A 23,111-nucleotide genomic window follows, 5' to 3' on the forward strand; every position below is an offset into this window, starting at 1 on the left:
CAGTTTTCGTATTTTTAATAGAGATGGGGTTTCACCATGTTGCCCAGGCTGGTCTAGAACTCCTGAACTGAAGCAGTCTGCCCACCTCCGCTTCCCAAAGTGCTGGGATTACAGGTGTGAGCCACCGTGACTGGCAAGACTTTTGCATTTCTGTTGACAAGATGGCTCCACCTGGCTTAAGACTCATGACTCCTGGGTCCTGTGGCCCCTACCCAGAAGTGGACTCAGTATAGGAGGACCATTTTCCAGACCCCTATGATTTCATCCCCAACCAGTCAGCAGCATCCATTCTCCGACCACCGGCTATAAAAAAGCCTAGCCTCCTTCAGGCTTGAAAGATGACTTCCAAATAATAATAATAATAATAGTAAAAAACCAAAAAGCCACCAAGACCCTAGCCTCCAAATATTCAGGGAGGCTGAATTGAGTAGTAATACAACTCTGGTCTCCCATTTATTTATTTGTTTATTAAAAAAACTTTTTTTTTTGAGACAATCTCACTCTGTCGCTCAGGCTAGAGTGCAGTGGCATGATCTCATCTCACCACAACCTCTGCCTCCTGGGTTCAAGCAATTTTCCTGCCTCAGCCTCCCAAGTAGCTGGGACTACAGGCATGTGCCACCATGGCCAACTAATTTTTGTATTTTCAGTAGGGATGAGGTTTCACCATGTTGGCCAGGCTGATCTCAAATTCCTGACCTCAGGAGTTTGGCTTCCCAAGATGCTGGGATTACAGGCGTGAGCCACTGCTCCCAGCCTTTATTTATTTATTTATTTATTTATTTATTTATTTATTTATTTATTGAGATGGAATCTTGCTCTGTCATCCAGGCTAGAATGCAGTGGCATGATCTTGGCTCACTGCAACCTCTGCCTCCCGGATTCATGTGATTCTCCTGCCTCAGCCTCCTAGGTAGCTGGGATTACAGCTGTGCACCACCAAGCCTGGCTAATTTTTGTATTTTTAGTAGAGATGGGGTTTTATCATGTTGGTCAGGCTGGTCTCAAACTCCTGACCTCGTGATCTGCCTGCCTCAGCCTCCCAAAGTGCTGGGATTACAGGTGTTAGCCACAGCGCCTGGCCAGTTTTTATTTAAATAGCCACATGTGGTCAGTGGCTACCATAATGGAAAGTGAATATCTCAGCCTTACAGTATTCACCACCTCTCAGTGAGGAAGAATCCAGGGTGGGACTCCTGGAAAAGAGTTAAGATAGGGTGTCTGCTCCCCTTCTTTTGGGTCCAGGAAAACTGCAACTTGGGATTGGCAGGGAGAGGTGACAAGGAGCCCTGGACTTCTTCGGGTTTTTTGGAAAGGCCTCGGGGAGCTGGGTGTAGCAGCCACTCATTCCTCAGGGAGGATTCTTATCATCCACCGATAAGGTTTGCTTTCTTGGCCGTGCACTGGTGCTCTGAGGGTTGGATGTATGATGGGCAATTCTGGAAGCTCAGGCAGAGCCAGTTTAGGAGGATTTTATGGGTGGAGGACAGCCAGGAACACTTAGCCTCGTGCTTTGCCCTCACATGTGTGTTCCAGGGGAACGTTTGCTGCGCTCTGTTGGCTTGCCCCTGCCTCACTGCCCAGCCAGCAGCACGGAGGGCAGAGTATATGGCCTGGCTACTACCCCAGAGCAGCTGCCTGGCCTCGGGCACAGGAATAGGCACTCGCATTTACTGAGCACCCACTATGGGCCAGCCATGCACTTCACAAAGAGCTGTCTTCCACCTAGAGTGGCAGCCCTTTGTGCTTGGAATCAATAGTTTACGCTTGGCCTATGAAGAAACTGAGGCTGAGAGGCAAAGTGAATCCTCCTAGTTCACACAGAGGAAAGTGGCAAATAAAGAGTTTGAACTGAGTCTGCCTGTTCCATAGCCTGGGACGAAAATGTCTACTGCCTTGGCTGCTGCTTTGTGTGAGCATGTGTGCACGAGCCCTGGAATGTGTGTGTGTGTGTGTGTCCAAGTGCATGTGCATGTGAAGGTCCAAATACATGCCTGTGCCACAAATCACTGCCATGTGTCCCTGCCCAAGGATGCCACACCCTGGGACCTGGCTTCAAGCAGTCCCCAAGCCCCGAAAGTCCCTACTCCTCAAAAGAAGGGATATATTTCTCTCCAAGGTGGCTGTTGTGCCCCTCCTTTTCACTCTGCCCTCTCCTTGGGCCCTGACCTGACCCACCCCAGGGCCGTCTGTCCTGGACAGCGTCTCAGACTCTGGGTAGGTGGGGGAGGGAAAGACTAGTCGGGGCTGTGGCTGGGCCAGTCCTCTTTGCTCCAGTGTCCCCTCCCTCCCATGAGGCTGTGACCAGGGGCCCAGGGGAAAGGGAGCTCCCAGCTAACTGCCACGTTCTCTGCTTTCCAATTTACAATCTAATATGGTCTTGCCACTGCAGAGTTGGGGGCTGGAGAGGTGATGAATGAGGCCTCTGCTCCTGTGTCACCTGCTGCATTCTACACCTTCCCCTGCAGCCCTGTGCTCCCCTCTCCTGTCTGCCTGCTGGCCCTGGGGACCCCAGCCCTGCCTGCCCACAGTTCCTCAGACTGGGCAGGTGGCACCAGAGCTGGGGGCCTGGAGTGGGGTTTAGGTGAGAGGGAGGGACTGACCTTGAGGTAGGGGCAGGAGTTGACCCCAGCCCCTGGGGTAGGATGGAAGGAATGATCTTGGCATCACCCCCTCACCAGTCTGATAAATAATCAATCTGCTGTACCTCACCCTGCTTATGCCAGCTCCCAGGAGTGTGGCCAGGGCAGAGTCCTAGGTAGGGCTGGAGCTGGGAACCGGGCTTCGTTCTCTCCCTGGAGGGGTTTCTGTCCATCAGCTCCTCCTGTCCATCTGCTAGCCCCAGGCCCCTTCTCCTACCTGCTACGTTAGCAGGCAGAGAATGAGGAGCTACCCACTGGCCCCAAGGTAGGGGTGTGGAGCAAGTGGGCAGAGGTATGTGGCCCTGAGCTGGGTGCTCGGCTCACAGCCCTCCCTCTGTGCCAGACACTTCTACCACCACCATATGAGCAGCAGAGGCCATATTTTTCTGAGTGGAAAATCTTCGAAGTGTCAGCTGGGACAAGGAAGGATGTGGAGGCAGGAACTGCATTCTCCCTGGAGCCAGTACCAGGGTCAGCTCTGTCCAGTGCAGTGGCAAAGTTGGGGGACAAGGGTTGATCTAGGGAGGAATAGCATCCCCTCCATCCTTTGCCCTACTGCCTGGCTCCACATACCCACCAAAGACAGTCCTTCCTAGCCATGGAGCCCATCAAGACAGGGCAATGAGATGCCAGGGCTGGAGAGCAGGTTCCTTCTGGCCAGCATCTCTGGACTACTGCCCCCTCCCAGCCTCTGTCCTGAGGTTCAAAAGGCAACACCACTGGGGCTGTTCCAACACATGTGTTCACTTCTGAGCTGAATCACCAGCCTGGCAGCCCCAAGCCTCTGCGGCATTTGGGTCAGATGAAGGGGCTTGTTTTGTGCACCAGGACCAAAGTTACCTCCCTGACTGTGTGACCTTTGCCCTGTGGTTACTTTTGTCTGCTGCTTCTGGGAGGAGATGCAGTCGGACAGGTTGGCTGTAGATGGAGGGGCCGTGAGCCCAGACCCCTGGGCTACCCTGATGCTGAGGTGAGTTCTGGCCACTCACTACCCTGGAGGTCCCTAGCGTGTCTATTCTTAGCTGTGGACGCTGAGGAGCCTGGTGAGACCTTATTAGAAGGCCTTGAGCATGGAGGGAGCTCTGCCACTGACAGGCTATGTGACCTTGGGGTTGCCCGGCCTCTCTGGGCCTGGCCAGTTTTTCATACAGTACTTGGTTACCGACTTTTGTTTTTTGTTTTGTTGTTGTTTTTTCCTTTTTTGAGACGGAGTCTCACTCTGTCGCCCAGGCTGGAGTGCAGTGACGTAATCTTGGCTCACTGCAACCTCTGCCACCCAGGTTCAAGCAATTCTCTTGCCTCAGCCTCCCGAGTAGCTGGGATTACAGGCGCCTGCCATCGCGCCTGGTTAATTTTTGTATTTTTATTAGAGATGGGATTTCACCGTGTTAGCCAGGATGGTCTCGATTTCGTGACCTCATGATCCACCCACCTCAGCCTCCCAAAGTTCTGGGACTACAGGCGCTCGCCACTGAGCCTGGCTAATTTTTGTGTTTTTTAGTAGAGGCAGGTTTCACCATGTTAGCCAGGATGGTCTTGATCTCCTGATCTTGTGATCCACCTGCCTCAGCCTCCCAAAGTGCTGGGATTACAGGCGTGAGCAACCGCGCCCAGCTAACTTGCCACTTTTCTTTTGTGTGCGCTGGAGCCTGTCTCCTCATCTCCCTCTGCTGAGCATCTGGAGGGCTAGGCTGTGTGTATGTGTTTGTATGTCTGTGTGTGTGCACATGTGTAAGTGTGTAGGTGTGTGAGCATATTTGTGTGTGTGTCTCTGTGTGTGTGCATGTATGTGGTGGCAGGGGTGCATGAGGTGAGGAATAGGAGTAGGGGATGGAAGTGTGAGAAGAGGGCCCGGAGAGAGCACTAAGGTTTCTGGGCAGCTGCTGTGTGCTGGACTCCATGCTGCCCTATCATCTACACCATCTGATTAATCCTCTCCATCCCACAGGTGGAGAAACAAGGTCTGAGAGCTGACGTGACCTGTGGGAGGTGGTCTAGCTGGGCCTGGGAGGCAGACCCTGGGGCATCCTTGTCCTGCTAAGCTCAAGAGACAGACAGAAGGACAGATGCAGGAACAAAAGACTTTGAAAACAAAGATGGCCTGCGACCAGAGGACTCCCTCCTTGGTCTCTCAGTTCAGATCCCTTGAACTGCCCTACCGTACCTTTTCCCAGCTGATGCGAGTTTCCAGAGCAGCTGTAGCAGTGGTGGTGGTGGGACCCAGGGTGAAGGCTCAAGGGTGTGGAAGGCAATGAGCTCTAATGGTGGTCTTTTGGCAGAGTTGAGCTGTAGTAGGGGCCTGAAGCCCTGCTGGGGAGTGCAAGGGCAGTACTGGAGGTCCCTGGGTGGGCCACTTCCTCCAGGCGTGCCTCCCTCCTCTCCACATCCTGACACTTTGAGCTCCTTTCTGCCTCTCCCAGCCTCTGTGTAGGAGATGCAGAAACTCCAGCCTTATTTCCAAATGGCCTAGGGAGGAGTCACTGGAGGCCTGGGCTCTGCCCTTAGGGATTTGGCGAGGTTGTCAGGGCAGAGGGAGGGCAGCCTGGGACCTCTCCCAGTCCCAGGCAGGTGGGATGAGCTTTACCTGCCCCAGCGTGTGGGCCCTGCACCTGTGGGGTATCCCAGGCACCTTTTGTTCTCCAAGGTCTTGTGGGCCTGAGGGGAAGGGGCCCCGCCTGCCCAGCACTCCAGCCCATGAGGCTGGCCTGGCCCTTCACTTCCCCAGCAAACCTGAGTGGGGGAGGGGAGGGGAGGGGTGCAGAGCTGCTAAAAATAGCAGCAGCAGCTCCAGTTATGAGTCTCCTTGAGGGGTCAGTGGAGCCTAAGATTGGGGAGGAAGAGACTGGAATGGGCTGCAAGGAGGGAGTGAGACCAGTCTGAGCTGGGGCCTGCTGTACCTTATACTCAGGCCACAGTCCTAGGATGCAGGGACAGAGGGCACAGACATGCAGGGATATATGGACACAGACACTCAAGGACAGGTGAACAAGCCAGGCAGAAATGCACGTAGACATGGCTACCAGCACATCTAGGGCTTCCTCTCCCCAGAACCTCAGGAACACCAGATGGGCCCAGCTGCACAGCCCCCAGCCTCTCAGGCCTGTCCCTTGCCTCCACCTTGTTTTGACCTCCAAGGACCCTGCAGAGCTGGCTGTGTGGACACCTTGAGTTGAGAAGGCTAAGCCCACCTCCCTTGTCTCTTTCAGTCTCCTGTGTGTGCAGCTCTGTGTAGGAAAGGACCAGGGGTCACCAGAGGCAGCATCAGGGATAGAATTACAGCACAGACCAGAATTAGGACACCAAGTGGCTGTCGCCTCAGAGGCATCACTCGACCTGAGCAACAGGCTCTTTCTAGCCTGGCTGGCAGGCAGAGGGAGGCATGGGAAAGAAGTGATTGGACCCAGTAGGGCAAGACTGGGGCTCTGCCAGGAGATGGGTGGGAAGTGAGGGAAGGGGGCCACGGGGATCTAGAGAAGTAAATGCATGGATGACCGCTCTCATGCCTGCCTTGTTTGATCCAACCTTCACACCTTTGCCCAGAGATGCCCCTTTTGCCAGGGGCTCTTTGGTCTACAAAATTGACTCCATCTCTTACCTTTCCTCTGACCAGCCAGAAAATAGGCCTTCATGACAGGAGGGGGCCTGCCAGCTGCTGGACCAGAGGTATCAAATCACCAGCATATCTCTCTGCTAGAGATAAACAATGTCTAAGACAATGTCCATCAGAGCAGCAAGCCAGGGCGAAGGCCTCAGAAGCACCCTGGCCTTGGTCCCTCTGCATTGCTAGTCTCACCTTTTTGGACAGACCCAAACCAACTGGTGCTCACCCCCACCCCTGCCTCAGCGGTCCAGCCCTGGACTCCTGGGATGTATGATTTAGCCCCTGCAGAGATGCCTGACAAATCAGCCTCTCCTGGTAATGGGCATCTCTGGCTGTTTGAGGGGACTCCTCTTAAGGGGTCTTGTGGTTTCTTCCCAGTAATCATCCCCCCACCCTGATTTCCTTTGATCTTAATGCTGCCCCACAAAAGAGGTGGGGCAGGGACAGGCATCATGAATTCTCAAGGAAACTGAGGCATAGGGGTGTGACACAACTTGCCCAAGGCCACCCAGCCAGCAAAACCCAGCACTGGGTATAAACCCTGCAGTCCTGACTCCCTGACCAGGTTTCTTCCTCTTATGTTCTTCTTTTAAGACTCCTCCCTCCTCCTTGAGCAGAACTTGGCTCCCCACACTGCCTGATGCCACCCTGCCCCCAATCCCAGGCTCTGGGACTCCTTAGGCACCTGCTGGCTGGTGGGACCCAGGCCAGACACTCAGCAGGTGGCTGCCTGGGGGACAAAGGAGTTGGGACTCAGCTGCTGAGCTGGGAGGAAGGGAGGGAGGGAAGGAGGGAGGGAGGGAGAAGCTATGGGGAGGGAGGAGGGATGGGGCTGGAAGTGGGGAGGAGAAGGGTCCGCTTTGGTGTCTTTAACAAGGAGCCATGAGCAAAGAGGGGTAAAACAGCATGCTCATGAGCATGGGGGGCACTTAGTGGTTTAGGCATTTTTCCACTGTGACCCCAAGTTCTGTCCTCCCAGACTCTTGACCAGTTAGAGGGAGGGGCTTGAGGGTAGAGAGAAGAGGCTGTTGGGAGGGGGGATGGAGAGACTGAGAGAGATGCCAAAGTTGATACCACAGTGTCAAGGTTCTGGCTGGCCCCGGGGACCCAGGGATAGGGAGGGAGGGCATGGGAAGGAGGGTATCGTGAGGAGAGATTCTGCAGCACGTGCAATTTGGTGCTGCAGAATCCAAGTCGCGGGTGTCCTCCTTCTTTCCCCACCACAAATTCGTGATGCCTGTCCTTGTTCCAGCTCTTTAATGGAACAGCATCAGGATCAAAGGAAATCAGGCGGGTGGTGACTGGGAAGAAACCAGAAGCCCCCCCACCCCTTGAGAGGAGGATCCTCCAACAGCCAGAGCTGTCCAGTGGCAGGAGAAGCCCTGTACCTGCTCTTCGGGGGCACACCTGACCCACCAGAGATAGGAAGGGTTTTGATGAAAGGCACCCATCATGGATTCGCCCAGGGACCCCAGAGACAAACTCTTTTGCTACAAATGAGAAACTGAGGCCTTGAGCAGTTCCTGGCCAGGAGTCTCCTGTCCTTCTGGAGGCCAGAGTAGTTGGATCATATAGATGCTGTTTGTCATCTCATCTGTATCTCATTCTATTAAAATCAGAGGGTTGCTAGTCTAACTGGAAAGATAGTCACAACTAAGCTCATTAAAAAGGCAGCTCCACTCTAAACTGAGTTCCTTAAGGGGAGGGATTATGTTGTATTCCTGCCGATCAAAGCACCTGGTAGGTGTTGAATAGAGGGTTGTTGAATGGAGAATGGATGGATGAATGGATGGAGGATGGACAAGCTAAGTTCTGTTGGTGTTTGGGAAATAGAGAGAACCATCTGGGCTAGGTGATCAGGAAAAGAGGGGATGGGAGAATTGAAATAAGCAGAAGAACCCAGGATGGCATTCCAGGTATGAAAAAATGGCTGAGCAAAACGGTAGGGGATGAGTGAAACAAGGCACGCACAGGGTCTAGGATTCACCCTAGCATCCTCACGGCATCTCCCCACTGACCCCTTCATTCAGTCCCTGCTCATCTCCTGGCAGAGCCCCTTGTTCCAGATGAGCCCAGCCAGGACTTCCTACCCGACCCCCTCCCTCCTGCCTGACTGCCTGCCAGCAAGGCTGAAGGCTCTGCAGCCTGAGACCCAGAGACCCGGATTGTTGTTGGAGAATCGGCAGGTTTGTGGATTGTTGTTGGAGAAGCCGCAGGTTTGTTTGCTCTGGAACCCGCGGAGAAATCCCAACAATCAATGGCCAACAACACTCTGCCTGCGGCTGCAGCATCGATCCTCCCCTCCCACGTCTGGCGGTTTGGGCAGCAGGTAGCCAGGTGGAAGGAAGCTGGGGCAGGGTTGGGCCTTCCCACCTAGGGGCTGGGCCTTAGTGGAGGCTGAAGGGGAGAGGTGGGGAAGCCCAGGATGCCAGGACAGGAGTGACTGGTCCTCTCATTCACAAAGCCCTCAAAGGATTGGAGAGTAAGAGCCACCCCAAATCACTCTGCTCTGGCCCAGCAGTTCAGGGACCATAGTTAGCCCTTGCTCTTTCCTGGCCTCCAAATGTTGGAAAGGATGTTTTATTCCTTTGCCACTAAGGACTGAGAAGCACCTATCATCACCAGAAATGTGCTAGAAGAAAGTGAGGGGCTGTTTATGTCTTGGGTCGGTCTGGCAACATGGGTTTCAACTTGATTAATAAAAGACAGATAATAACTTCTGTCTCATAGAGATGATAAGGGAACTAAATGAGCTAATGTATACAAAGCAATTTGTACAGTGCCTGGCACGTAGTTGGTACCAAATAAATGTTTGCTATTATTGTTGCTATTATTATTATTTGGATAGTGATACTCTGCTGGGTTCCCATCTGCCTGTAGTGAAACTCTCCCCTATGCCAGGAAAGTGGACACAGTGCTAGCTGAAGCTGGGTTTTGTGAAATGGGCAGACACTTTGGAGTAGCTTTACTACTTATTGGCTGTACAGCCTCAGGGTAAGTAACTTAATCTCTTCAAACTCAGTTTTTCCATGTGTAAAATGGGAACAACTAATCTCTTACTGTCAGTACTAAATAGAAAAGTCACGTGAAAGGCTTGACCAGTGAAGGCTGGGCCCCTAGGGATTCTGGGCAGGCCTCACACCTCAATATATGTCTATGGAATGAATGAATGAATGAATGATGGATGGATGGATGGGTAGATATACCCCAGGGACTGCTCTTTTGGGAGCTGTGGATCTTAATTGTTATGGTTCTGGATGATTCTTAGGCCTCCACCTCTCCATTAAAGGGCATGTAGGCTCATAGCTGCTCCCAAAGATTCATGTTGGTCCCTGCAAGCTATGTGAGAGTGTTTGAAGCTGGGAGATGGATGAGGGGGCTGTGGAGCCAGATGACATGGATTCATCCTTCCCTTACCTCTCAGTGCCAGCCAAGTCCATATGCGGCATCCCTCTCAGCAAGTAGGGGTAGTGGGTGGGTGCTTAGGGTGGCTGTTATGGGAGGGGGTCAGGAAGCCTGGGCTTTACCTCTGCCAGTATCCACCTGTGCAACTCTCATTAATTTGTTCAACATGTATTTAATGTCTGCCATGTGCTAGACTCTGTGCCACTGGGGACACAAGGAGTGGTGGCACTAAGGGGTGACTGGGGAGAGGCTTCAGCCCATTCAGAATGGCCATCAGCACCCTTCCCCCGAGCCACCTCAGGCTGATGGCGTGACAGCTTAATTTGCAGAAGGAAAAAACGAAGTAAAGGCTATAATTTACAGTTGGGATAATTAGCCAACGTTAGGAAAGGAAAAAATTCTAACATACAATCTATGTAAAAATAGCGTGCTTGCTACGCAAACTCAGCTTCAAGATTCGGTCGCAGCTGCCATAGGCCCGCCTCGCCTTTCTAACCAAGCAACTGACCCTAAACTTCTCCCGAACAGGAATTCTAGAGCTTCCCCAAGACATAGCAGGTGAACAAAACAGACTTGGAATCATCTTTGCTGAGTTTAGTTTTGCTGCTGGAGCATCAAGCAACCAGGGACTTGTGACCCAGCAAGACGGAGACCTGGATGGGGGAAGCCAAGGGATGGTGAGCACACAGAGGAGTCCTCTGACCCAGGCTGGAGGACAGGCGAGGCTCCCCTGAGGAACCATATAGTAGACGCCCCTGAAATATGTACTGAAGAATTACAAGAAGTGCCAGCTAAGCTAATACTTGAAGCATGAGGTACAGTGAGCCAGACTGGCCCAGGAGGGGAAAGGAATTTCAGGCAGAAAGGCTGATAAGAGCCCAGAAGCTGTTGAGAACTTTGTTCATTTGACTTGGCTAATTTGGAAAACTGAAGCTAAAACTCCTTTGGCCTGGCTGAGTGGGTTGGCTTCCTGGAATTGCTGCTTCCTGTTGGAATTGGTCTTGGAGACCTCCTAGTGCCTGCTTCCCACCACCCAGCTGCAGACCAGTGCTGGCAGCACAGTCTCCTCCGGAAGCCTCTTCCATATAGAACCTGGCTCCTCTTTCCTGAGAATAAGCCAGTAAACTGGGGACCCAGAAATCTGCATGACTTGACAAGAACTTTGAGGCTCTCCTGTGCTATAAGGCATGCCAATCTTACATTGAAGGCTCCAGAGAGTGGAGAGCCAGAGAGGGCAAGGGTATACGTGAGATCACATGGGAGCCTGGGCTCTTAACTACCTGGACTGAGAAGTCCCTTCGCTAGTGTAACCCTTGCCTAATAGGCCTTTTTCTGTACTCTCTTTCTTCTTCTTCTTTTTTTTTTTGATGGGGGTAGGGGTGGGGTTGGTAGAGTACTGAGCCCTGACAGCTCTGCCCAGGTGGGGGCACAGCATTCCTGAGCTGATCCCAGTCCAGCAGATGGGGCTTGATAGGGCTAGGATAGGTGGGGACAAGGAGCACAGGAAGCTGGAGGGCCTGGAACTGGATGGATGGAGGGGCTAAGGAAGCAGGCTTTCTGATATGCCCCCCATATTTAGGCAGGCATGGTAGTACTGGTGGGGAATGGAAGCTCAGTTTCTAATTAAACCCAGCCCTTGTGTCTCCTTGCTCTCCATTAGTGCCCCACAGTGTCCCCAAGGCATTTTAAGCTGCCACCCTGCTGAGGAGGCCGGGATGGCTGCCAGGGCCTGCCAAGCTTAGGCCTATGAGGAGCAAAAAGCCAGCTCAGGCTTCTCCTGTCCACGGCAGTCTCTGGGACCTCCAGCCTCCTCAGAAGCCTGGGGCCAGTGGGCAGGGGTGTGCTGCTGCCTGCCATGTCAACCTCTGGGGTTCTGAATGGAATCTGGACTGTCTCCCATGGGGCGTTGTCCTCAGTACCACTTCCTGATCCTGAAGTGCCAGGCTGGGGACAAGGAGCAGGACCTAGTATTGGTTTCAGCAGCAGCCCCCAGACTCAGGGTTGTGCTGTTAGAAACCAGCACCTACCAAGGAGTCTGCAGGAAGCAGCAATTACCATTTTAGGTTAAGGCAGCCCTGGTTTGTTAACCCTTGCAGCACTGGAGCTCCTGGAAGCCAAGTAGTCCTTCCTCTCTTTTCTCCTCTGGACCTTCCCTCCCAGACATCATCCCTCAGTACTTGGCAGAGTGAGCAACCCAGACTTGCCATCCCCAGGCCCCCTCTACCACCACATTCTCAAGTGGAGCCCAGAGAGGTGGAGCAGCAGGTCCAAGGTCACACAGCCATGGAGGCAGCCTCCATTCCCGAGACCCAACATTACCCCAGTCTCAGTGGCTTCCACCTTCACAATCTCCCTAGGCCACATTCACACATGCAGAGTTTAATTAACTTTATTGATATTCAGAAATTAGGAGAATGACTAAAGGTAATTGCTCATTAAAAATCATTAAACTGACACAGCAGGCTCGGCACACGCAGCCCCTTTCACACCGCCTTCTTCCTTCACTGTGGCTGGATCACCCAGGCACCCCACACGGCTTGGGAAGATATCCCATGACCAAGGCGCCCCGATGCCTGACGCCAATTGAGCCTTGGAGGCTGCAGAAGGAAATAGGGGACTGAGCATGCGAGGTTGGGCCAGGCCCAGCACGATCTCACCCTACCTCCGCAGCCTCAGCACACCATGCCTCCCGAGGCATCTGGGCCATGCCTGGTTACATCCTGCAGCCTGCATCCCGCCTATGAGCAAAGCTCTGAGGGTCTCATCAGAGAGGTGGCAGGGCCGAAACGCTGAGGGATGCAATCCTCTGGCCGAAAAGGCTCATAGCCCAAGGCCTTTGCTCCTTTAGGCTTGCCTTCACAAAGCTAAAGTGCCCAGGGACCCTGGGATGGCCAAATGTGCTGCTCCCCAGTGAGATGACTCACTATCCCAATGTCTGGGAACTCCAGCCCAGCTGAGGAGAGAGGAGCCTCTGGTCACCCAACTCTGACATCCCAGCCCTCTCACCCTCAGGCTTGGCACTTCAGGGCTGCTGCTTCTTCTCCCTTGGGGAGTGAAAATAAAGGTCTTTTCCAACAGCCAGAGTCCTACCTCACATATCCCATGGGCACTGGAGATCCTGATAGTTGGGAATGGGCACTGCCCAGGGACACACCGACTTGAGGCCACAGAGTGAGCAGGCTCCTTCTAATACCCACACCCACATCCCAATCAGGGTTGGTTGGACTCCTGGTCAAACCAGCCTTCCTTCTGGATTCCCATAGTCTCACTCTAGCCCTTCAGGGAGCTCTCTGGCTGAGGCTGTACCCACACACTAGTGGCCTCACACGGTCCTCACACCTGTTCACTGCTGACCCCTCACCCAAGGTTTGGACCACCTGAAGTGCAGACACACTGGGATTGGCTCCTCTAGGCATGCAGGGCCCTGATTACTCTCACATTCAGACTCACAAACTCACACACAAGGCCTTGACTACCTGCCAGGGGACAGGGCCCTGCGCCCCAGGGGAGCTGTCCAGCGCCAGGACCCATCAGGACCCAAGATAGGTTCGGAATTCCTAGGGACATTCTCAGGCAGCTAGGCAGGGATTCATGCTTCTCCTCCCTGGTTTCCGTCCCTGGGGTGGGGCTTGCAGGACTCTTTCCCTCTCCCCAATAGTGAGCACACGGTTTCAAGTTCTGGGCACTGCTGGAGACCCAGCGTGGGCAGACGGGTGGTGGGGCGAGGACACTGGGCTGTGTGCAAGTGGAGCTACAGGCTCAGAAAAAGGCTTCTGCGTCTCTGGGGCCGCAGTTTTTCTTCCTGGATGAAGAAAATTGCCATCCAGCGGCCCAGCCTGTCCCTGGCCACGCTGCCCTGACCTCGGCAGCGGCCTGAAAAGATGGAGCAGGAAAACTCCCGCCCTCACACTTCTCCACATCAGACGCTTCAAACCATATGGCAAGGGACGGCAGGTCTCAACTCCAAGTGCGGTTCTGCCAACGACCCTACCAGCCGACTGGCTGCAGCGGGAGAAGGACGTGGGTGCCAGTAGCTTCCATGAGAGCTTGTTTGAGCCTGGACGGCAGGTCCAGACAAGACTCTTCCCAGAGGCACGGAACCCCTATCCTCTCCCCAACACTCCCTCGCCACTCACACCATTGCCAAGCTTCCCTCTACTCCAGACCGATGAAGTTGGGGACCAGACTCCTAGAGGGGGCGCGGGGATTCTCAGGGTGTGGGGAACAGGTCCTCCAGAGATAAATCTGCCACGCAGGTGGGGAGTGGATCGGGGCTAGGCAGGAAGGCAGAGCTCGGGGCAGTGGTGTGTGTATGCGTGTGTGTGTCTCTGTGTGTGTGTACGTGTGTGTACAAGGAAAAGACTTTGGGGAGGACAGAGTCTCTATCCCAGGATCTCCGCTGCTGCAGCCCAGCGCAGAGCTAGGAGCTAGATAGGGGGCCCAGGCCCTCGGAGTTTCTCTCTAGAATTGTGCTCTAGGTCCCGACTCTGGCGTGGCAGCGCCAAGGCATGGGGAGGTGAGGGAGGTCCCAACCCCGGGTCCGGCCGCCAACTGGCCCAGTCTCCCCGCAGTAAGAACACGAGAGGCCCCGGAATCGGCGGCAAAGTCGAGCGAAGTTTGGCGGGCGGCAGGGGAAGCGGGACCGCGGGTCGCCAGCTGGACCGTCCCGACTCACTGCCCTGCGCCCCCCGGCACGCGCCCCGGCGCCCTGAGAAACCTAGAGTGTGGCGAGGTAGCGCGCGGGTGAGCGAGTGTATGCGGGGAGTGGGTGGCGTGATGAATTGCAGCAGAGAAATCCCATTAGATCTGGGGAGATGATTAAAGGCGAGGTCTCGGCCGGGCGCGAATGGCGGGAGCCGCGGCAGCTTCCCGCCCGCGAAGCCCGCGCCCCGCCTGGCTTGGCCGGCGCCGGGGGCAGCGCAGCCGGCGGGGCGCGGTGCTTGGACTGGGCAGCCAGATGCCCGAAGCTGGGCACCGGGTCTCCCTTCCCACCCCTGGGGCCCCGCTCCCGCCCCCGTCCTGCCGCCGAACGCCGGAGTCCCTTACCGTGAGCTAGGAGCGCCAGCAGCGAGGGCAGGAGCAGCAGGGCTGCCGGGAGCATGGTGTTGGTTGCGGCCGCGCCCCGGGCTGGGACCGCGGCGGGAGGGCAGGGGGCTTGGTGGGGCTTGGGCGCGTGGGCAGAGCCGGGTCCGGCCGGGGAGAGGGAGCGGGGCCGCAGCCGTCACCGCCACTGCCGCCGCCAGCGCCTGACAGAATCAGCACCACGGCCAGCGCCTGGCGTCGGCGCCGGGGATCGCCGCGCCGGGCTGGGGGCGGGGGCGCGGGAGGAGCTGCTTACCGTAAAGTCTCAAGCAAAAGCGCAGAGACCCAGGGGCAGGAACCCAGGCTCCCGAGCCACCGAGACTGCCCTACTTATGTGGGCACACGGCCCCTGCCCTTCTGCACTGCCCACACCCAGTCAAGCATGCCACTCTCTCTCCCGTTAACAACCTGCCAAGGAGGTGGATTGTCTTCTGATTCTCCATGAGAAAGAGCAACACCTTCCCCACTCCTCTCCACCCAATCCCGGTACCTGAGGGCATCAAGGGTGACCTGGGAAGACATCCGAGTGGTGAGGCAGCTGGTGAGGCTCGTGTGCCCTTGTGGCAGTTCCGTCTTGGGCCGATAATGAAGATGGCTTTTGAGCGTACAAAGGACAATAAATTATTACTTTGTGCTCAATAAATGCCAGGGCTCCAGGCAGCTGCATCAGCAGCAAACTGTGCTCACAGAAAAGCTTAATTATCCTGATATTATAGTTAAAAGCTAGTGGCATTCGCGTCTTGGGGAGATATTCTTCACTTGGCAGGAGGAAACCTGGGCCAAGCTGTGGGCAGCTGAAGGTATTATCCTGGGTCTCCATATAGCCCTGGATCTCCAGGACTCGGCCTTGGCCCCTGTGCAGGACGAGAGAAGCCACAATGACAGTCGATACAGACCCTTCATGCCATCTCTGCCCAGGTTTCTGGAACTGGTGGAGAAAATGGGATAGGCGTGAGACAGGGTTTCCTAGAGCTGTTTCATTTTATTTTATTATCGTTTTTAGAGACAGGGTCTCTGTTGCTCAGGCTGGAAATGCAGTGGCACAATTATATTAATAGCTCACTGTAACCTCAAACTCCTGGGCTCAAGAGGTCCTCTCACTTCAGCCTTTTGAGTAGCTAGGACCACAGGCATGCGCCACCAAACCCGGCTAATTTTTAAATTTTTTGTAAATATAAGGTCTCACTATGTTGCCCAGAATGGTCTTGAACTCCTGGCCTCAAGTGATCCTCTTGCCTTGGCCTCCCAAAGTGCTGGGGTTACAGGCGTGAGCCACTGTGCCCTACGGCTGTTTTAGATAGAGACTTGAAGGAGGCCCAGGGGAGTAGGCTGTACTATTAAAGGCATGGAAAAATAACTTTCCAGGGCCGTGCTTGGGCTGAGGAGCCCCAGTGAGTCACAGGACAGCAAGGGGGAAGTCACAGCTGTGCCATCCTGAGGCTGCTCTTTCAAGGCAGGGGCTCATGGATGGGCTCACTTGAAGAGCTTTAATGGGTACAATGGGACAGGTCCTATGGCTGATATTATTATTCACTGTAGAGGAATAGGAGGGCTGAACTCCCTATTGCCCCTGGGAGAAGGGCAGTTTTTTGTTTAGTTCTTTTCTTTTTTTCTTTCTTTTGTTTTTTGAGACGGAGTCTCACTCTGTCGCCCAGGCTGGAGTGCAGTGGCCGGATCTCAGCTCATTGCAAGCTCTGCCTCCCAGGTTTATGCCATTCTCCTGCCTCAGCCTCCCGAGTAGCTGGGACTACAGGCGCCCGCCACTTCGCCTGGCTAGTTTTTTGTATTTTTTAGTAGAGACGGGGTTTCACAGTGTTAGCCAGGATGGTCTCGATCTCCTGACCTCGTGATCCGCCCGTCTCGGCCTCCCAAAGTGCTGGGATTACAGGCTTGAGCCACCGTGCCCGGCCATAGTTCTTTTCTTTTCTTACTTTGTTTTTTTTTTTTTTTTTTTTTGAGACAGAGTCTGCACTGTCGCCTAGGCTGGAGTGCAGTGTCACGATCTCGGCTCACTACAAGCTCCGCCTCCTGGGTTCGCGCCATTCTCCTGCCTCAGCCTCCCAAGTAGCTGCGACTACAGGCGCCCACCACCACGCCCGGCTATTTTTTGTTGTTGTTGTATTTTTAGTAGAGACGGGGTTTCACCGTGTTAGCCAGGATGGTCTTGATCTCCTGACCTCGTGATCCGCCTGCCTCAGCCTCCCAAAGTGCTGGGACTACAGGCGTGAGCCACCGCACCTGGCCTTGTTTAGTTCTTTTCATATGAATTTGGCTCCTCTCCAAAGCTTCCAGACTCCAGTCATTGTCCAATGCCCTTCCTGACCTCATCCTGGAAGCAGGTGGTGAAATTTCTGCTCAGGTTCCTTAGTGTTTTGGTCCTCTTGACCAGAGTCTCCCAACTCTGCTGGTTGGATTCTCTCCAGACCCTCTTCTTGTGGGCTCTGGGGAGCTGTGATGACTGCTGTAAAGAATCCCAGGCAGCAGGCAGATGGCATGTGGAATTAGGAAGATGCTGGGATTTCTGGACAGTTGTTTTGAGAAGCTAGGGAAAAGGAGGGCAGTAGCAGAACGATGGCAGGAAGAACGAGGAGTCAATGAAAGAATCAGGGGTGAGGAGAGGAAACCAGGAAAGAAGGTGCAAGAGGGGAGGCAGAAAGAGAGTTGCCAACAGAGGAAGGGAAGAGGCACAGAGGTAGAAGAAGAGGTGGCTGAGGGAAGTTTAGGGAAATGCTGGCAAATGTCATGAGATTCCTCCTTTCCTCCTTGAAAGTATTCCTGGGCTCCTCTAGTATTCCTGGTCCCTCATGGCTAGGCAGCTTGGGCAAGGGGAGTGAGTCATGACCTAGCGATGAACCTTGTATGCCAGGATGATCATGGGGAGTTGGTGGCAGGCTTGTCTGACTCTCTTAGCAACGGGGCTCCTTGATGGGCTGGGCACTATGCATATAAAGAAGGAGGAGAGAAGCCATCCTGGAACTTGCCACATCACCTTCCCTATGGCCTGAACTAACCTAGAGGGTCTAATGGAGACTACAAGTCCCAGAATATAGCACTGCACCTTGAGCTCAGAAGATGGGCTTGTACCGCATGATGGGCATGACAATGCACCAGGGCTGTCCCTCCCTCCTAAAGGCAGTCAACATAGCCTTTGTGCAGTGGGTTCCTAGGCAGGTTGAGGCAGAGCCTGGGCCAAACTGGGAAACAGCAGAGCTTTTGTCAGGTGCCCTCTGTCATGCCCTCCAAAGGACTTGTCCTAACCCAATCTTGATATTACCTACAAATTGAGAACAATAAAATGCCCAAGGGGACAATCAGCTGTATACAGGGCTGGCAGGCTTATAGTCTACTCAGTTCATAGGCACCTTTGAAAGTGGTATTCTGGGTGGATTTGCAAGGCTCCCCTCACTGCTCTCACTTCTCCTGTTCTCTGCGTCCCCCACCTGGCTTTTTGCTCCCAGAGAACCCTGGGCTTCCCCTGTCTGTGTAATTGCTTGCTTAATTGTCTGTCTGCTCTACTAGTTGTTGACTTTGCGAAGGCACAGACCACCTCTGTCTCATCTACCCACAATCTAGCTCAGTGGCTGGCACATAGTAGATGTTCAATAAATATTTGTGAATAAGCGATGGGGATAAGGAGTGTCTAAAGCCCAAGGCCGGTCATTGGTGCCAAATGAGTGCTGTGAGATAATGAAGAAGAGGAAAATTGTTTCTTTTGGGGATGAGGCAAGGTCAGTGATATCTTCACACAATGAACGGGTGAAACCAAGTTGAATATGTTTTTAAAAATTAATTAATTAATTTTTGAGACAGGGTCTCACTGTGTCTTCCAGGCTGGGATACAGTGGTGTGATCAGGGCTCACTACAGCCTCGACCTCCTGGGCTGAAGTGTTTCTCCCATCTCAGCCTCCTGAATAACTGGGACCACAGGTGTGCACTAACATGCCCGGCTAATTTTTTACTTTTTTGTAGAGATGAGGTCTCCCTATGTTGTCCAGGCTGGTCTCAAACTCCTGGGCTCAAGTGATCCTCTCTCTTTGGCCTCCCAAAGGACTGGGATTACAGGCACAAACCACTGCCCCTGGCCCAAATACGTTTTATGATTCAATGGAGAGGGAGAGGGAAGACATTCAAAGTTGGGGAGTGTGGTTTATGCAGAGGCACAGTGGTGGAAAATGCAAGCTAGTCTGGAGTCAGTGAGAAGACTGGTTCTGCTCAAGCAGAGTCCCTGCTGGGAAGTAGGAGAAAGGGCTGGAGTAGCCTGGGGCCTGGTTGTGAGAGGCTTTGTGGTCACCTGAACTGAAGGACATCCTTGGTGGCGACACTGAAGGGATTACCCCATCACAAAGATATTTGCACTGTAACAGAGCAGTCTGGCATCATTAAGGTATGTTTTCAAGCACTATGGCAAGTGGTAGGAACTGTGGGGTTCACGGCTGACTCAGAAGCCAGGGAGTGGGGTGTGTGTCTGAGCTACAGTGACTGAATTAGGATTGAGAGCCCAGAGAGAGGGAAGAAGGGGCTCTTCAATCCCAGAGAACCCAAGCCCTGTCCAGACAAAGCCAGACATACGTATAGCCCCCATCCTTGGAGAAGCCAATTTCACTTCCCCAATTCCTGTAGGATCACAAGCACATTGGTGACTTATTTTGAAGTCTCTGCTGAGATGACACTTGCTTTCTGTGCAAGAGGAGGAGAAAATTACTCTTTTCTAAGACAGCTTTCAAACTAGAGCTGTATCTTTTGTGGAGCCAAAGGGGTTTTGGGGTTTCAGGGAGGCAAGGGCAGGGGCTGCCACCTCACTCCAGAGGCTCCCAGGGATACAGAGCTGCCTGCTTACCTCAACTCACTTCGTGGAGCAGGCTTCCAGACCTTGCAGTGCCTGGAACAGTCAGGGATGCCAGTGCTCCAGCCAGTGCTCCCTGCATTACCCAAAGTCAACCCACTGAATTTAGGGGCAGAATGAGGGCCCTGCTCTGATAAATGGAGAGCCCTGGCTCTGGGCATTTGCTCCTGCTCCAGGAGCTGGACCAGATTGGCTGTAGGAAGAGCCCAGGGTAGATGGAGACAGCAGCAGAAAGTGGTTCGATGTGAGCTACTTTCCATCTCCAAACAGAGGCCTCCAGCCTGCCCACCACCCCCAGCTGAGGCCTTTGATCCTCCACAGCTCCATAAATGTTTAATGCCACCGGCTGGGCAGAAATGAGGCAGGTGCTGAAACAGGGAGACTGGGGATAGGACTTAAGATCTACAGTGTTGGCTAGATTATTTTCACATTGGAACTCTGGGATGGATGAGAGGAGGCTTTTCCCTATCATGTGGCAGGAGAAGTCCCAGGATTCAAATTTGTGGCACTAATAGAGAAACTCTTTGAAAACCACCAAGGGGCTGAAAATAAAATGAATAATCAATTGCAAAAACCCAATCTCTGGTTTGATTGAAGGAGAAAGATGGAAAGTTAAATGACAATCAAATGCAAATACAGCTCAACAAACACCACAGCAATTACCAGGCACAGGAACCACATGGTGCTTGCAGGCAGCGGGGGTTGGCAATTTGGAAGCCTGAGCCTGTGCAGAGGTGATGGGCAAGGGGCCATTTTAATGGACAGTTAAATAGATGCAGAGAAACCCTGCATCTACTTTGCATACACTGCTGATGAGTGGGGAGCCGGAATTCTGGCATCCAGAGGGAGGTTGTACTACCTTCCGTGGCTGCCTCTGTATCATTTCAGGAGGCCCTGAGTGCCTGCGGTGGGGTAAGGCCAGAGTGAGCACCAGATCAGATGATCAGGGAGAAGGCTGTACCAGTCTCACTGGATTCTTCACACCAGCTGGTGCTGAAGGTTCCGGGGTTGAAGCTGAAAGAAGACCGTGGGGTCCTTCACAAAGGACTCAAGGTGCTGGCCTTCCAACAGCCTGGTAAGAGTGGCTCTCTCCTCTAGATTTGCATAATGCTTTGCATCTCATTTGAATGCTATTAATTTGGTGTCAGTCTAGGTTGGCGAGAACAGCTGGCCTTCTCCATCTCCTCTGTACCCCAGAGCTTATTCTAAGCATAGCCTTCTGCAACTGGGGGGCATGAGGTCTCCACTTTCACCATCCCTTCATGTTCCCTGACACTTAGAGAGTCTCTTAGTGAAGCCAGCTCCTAAAAGCCAAGGTTGCCTGGCATTGTGGCCACCAGCAGGGTTATGCTGAAGGAAAAAGAAAGGGTTCCCCAAGGTCACTCTCACCAGACCCAGAGACACCATGGGAGGATGCTGGGGGCCTTTGTCATTCCAAGCAATCAAGGCAGCTTGGCTTGGAAAGGGTCCAAAGATAATAACCAAGAGAGGGAGGGAACAAAGACAGGCAATAATCCCGGAGAAATATAGAGGGCTCTAGAAATAAAATCCTCTGAACTCAATATTTCTAGTGCTTGAACTTACATAAAATACATCTGTCCAGAGGCATTGGGTTTATGGTGCTGCTCTGGGGCTGGGAACCTGGTGCCAGGTTGATGGTCATGTGATGAGAAAGTGGGTCACCAGGTGGGGTGAGTTCCTAAGAAAGAGGGAAGAGGCCGTGGGTGCATCATGTGGGTTGCCCCTGGCAGGTGGGCACTGGGAAGCTACAACGAGATGTTGATGATTTATTTGAAGAGGAAGAGAAGTGCATTCCATGCAGAGGGAACAGCATGTACATGGGTAGGCATGACTAAGAGATGGTTAGTGGCGCTGGATGGCAACAAACAAGAATTGTGGTGTGGGATGTACCTAGAGAGCTGGGGTGTAGCAAAGCTTAGTGGCTGGTACGAAATTTCTAGGAGCCCTACCTGCCCATCCATCTGCCCATTTATTCATTCATCCTTCACCTTACTACCTCTCAATTCATTCATCACCCACTTATTCATTTACTGAATGAGTGAGCACTTATTGAGCCCTGTGTGTATGCCAGGACCTGAACTAGCTACTGGAGAGGGAGAGCCCTCAAGGAGCTCTCAGATCAGGGAGGGGAAACAGCCTCAACACCCTGTAACACAGCATGTTTATCTCCACAAGTTACTTAAACAAGGCTCTGGAAGCCCTAGAGGCCAAGTCTCCCACGCTTCAAGCTTCCCAAGGCAAGGGTCCTTCATTACCTCCAGGGAGATCTTCCAGTCACACAGATCCTCCTGGCATCTAATACTATTCCTTCCTGCTACAAAAGCAGCCCGCTTCTTATAGCCCCAGAATGGTGGGGAGTGTTTCTGATGTTCCTTCTCATTAACCCTTTATTTGGGCCTTAGAGGCATCACAGTCTCAGGATAACCCAGGGGAAGTGATATGAGAGCATGGTCAAGTTTCCCTTAGACATCATAACCCAGACTTGGATACACTTCTAGCCACTTCCTTTTCTGAGCATGAAAATAGGACAGAAATTCCCAATGTCCCTTAATTCTAGCATATTCCCTCCCCCACTCCTCCTTGAACTACTTGTCCTCTATTTGTGACATCACAATAGTCTCTATGGCAACTGATTGTGAGGTCACCAGTCCTTAAAGCAACAGAATCTGTGGGTCCAGACAATGGCCTGCAAGAGAAAGGAAGAATACAAAATGGAAGCCTGGGATAGAGATCATCTCCTGGGAAAAGGGGAGGTCACCCAAGGCCCATCAGCCGGAGGGCTTCACTTCTCTTTTTTTTTTTTTTTTTTTTGAGACGGAGTCTCGCTCTGTCACCCAGGCTGGAGTGCAGTGGCCAGATCTCAGCTCACTGCAAGCTCCGCCTCCCGGGTTCACGCCATTCTCCTGCCTCAGCCTCCCGAGTAGCTGGGACTACAGGCGCTACCACCTCGCCCGGCTAGTTTTTTGTATTTTTAGTAGAGACGGGGTTTCACCGTGTTAGCCAGGATGGTCTCGATCTCCTGACCTCGTGATCCGCCCGTCTCGGCCTCCCAAAGTGCTGGGATTACAGGCTTGAGCCACCGCGCCCGGCGGCTTACTTCTCAACCCATCTGCAGTAGGGCCGCATTCGGAGTAGGCAAGAGCAAGGCCTGCTAGAAAGGGACTGCTCATCAAGAAACCGAGGGAGGCTGGGTGCGGTGGCTCATGCCTGTAATCCCAGCACTTTGGAAACCCGAGGGGGGGGGTGAATCACCTGAGGTCAGGAGTTCGAGACCAGTCTGGCCAACATGGCGAAACCCTGTCTCTATTAAAAATACAAAAATTAGCTGGGTGTGGTAGTGCACACTTGTAGTCTCAGCTACTCAGGAGGCTGAGGCAGGATAATCACTTGAACCTGAGAGGCGGAGGTTGTGGTGAGCCAAGATCGTGCCACTGTACTCCAGCCTGGGCAAAAGAGCAAGACTCTTTCAAAAAAAAAAGAAAGAAAGAAAAAGAAAAAAAGAAGCTGAGGGCTGAG

The 23,111-nt window shown here is 53.3% G+C and overlaps 1 protein-coding gene across 3 annotated transcripts in view; it reads right to left on the reverse strand.

Moving 5' to 3' along the window:
* Positions 1-14,941, reverse strand: part of SEZ6 (seizure related 6 homolog) — a 49,972-nt gene extending 35,031 nt beyond the window's left edge. For all 3 annotated transcript variants that reach the window (XM_033181865.1, XM_033181864.1, XM_033181863.1), the window contains exon 1: positions 14,695-14,941. In XM_033181865.1, coding sequence (XP_033037756.1) covers positions 14,695-14,749 — 55 coding nt within the window. In that variant the 5' untranslated portion in view covers positions 14,750-14,941. The remainder of the gene's footprint in view (positions 1-14,694) is intronic.
* Positions 14,942-23,111: the final 8,170 nt, after the last annotated feature.

This window comes from Trachypithecus francoisi, unplaced genomic scaffold (assembly GCF_009764315.1).
Source record: "Trachypithecus francoisi isolate TF-2019V2 unplaced genomic scaffold, Tfra_2.0 Lachesis_group20, whole genome shotgun sequence".
Classification (NCBI taxonomy): Eukaryota; Metazoa; Chordata; class Mammalia; order Primates; family Cercopithecidae; genus Trachypithecus; species Trachypithecus francoisi.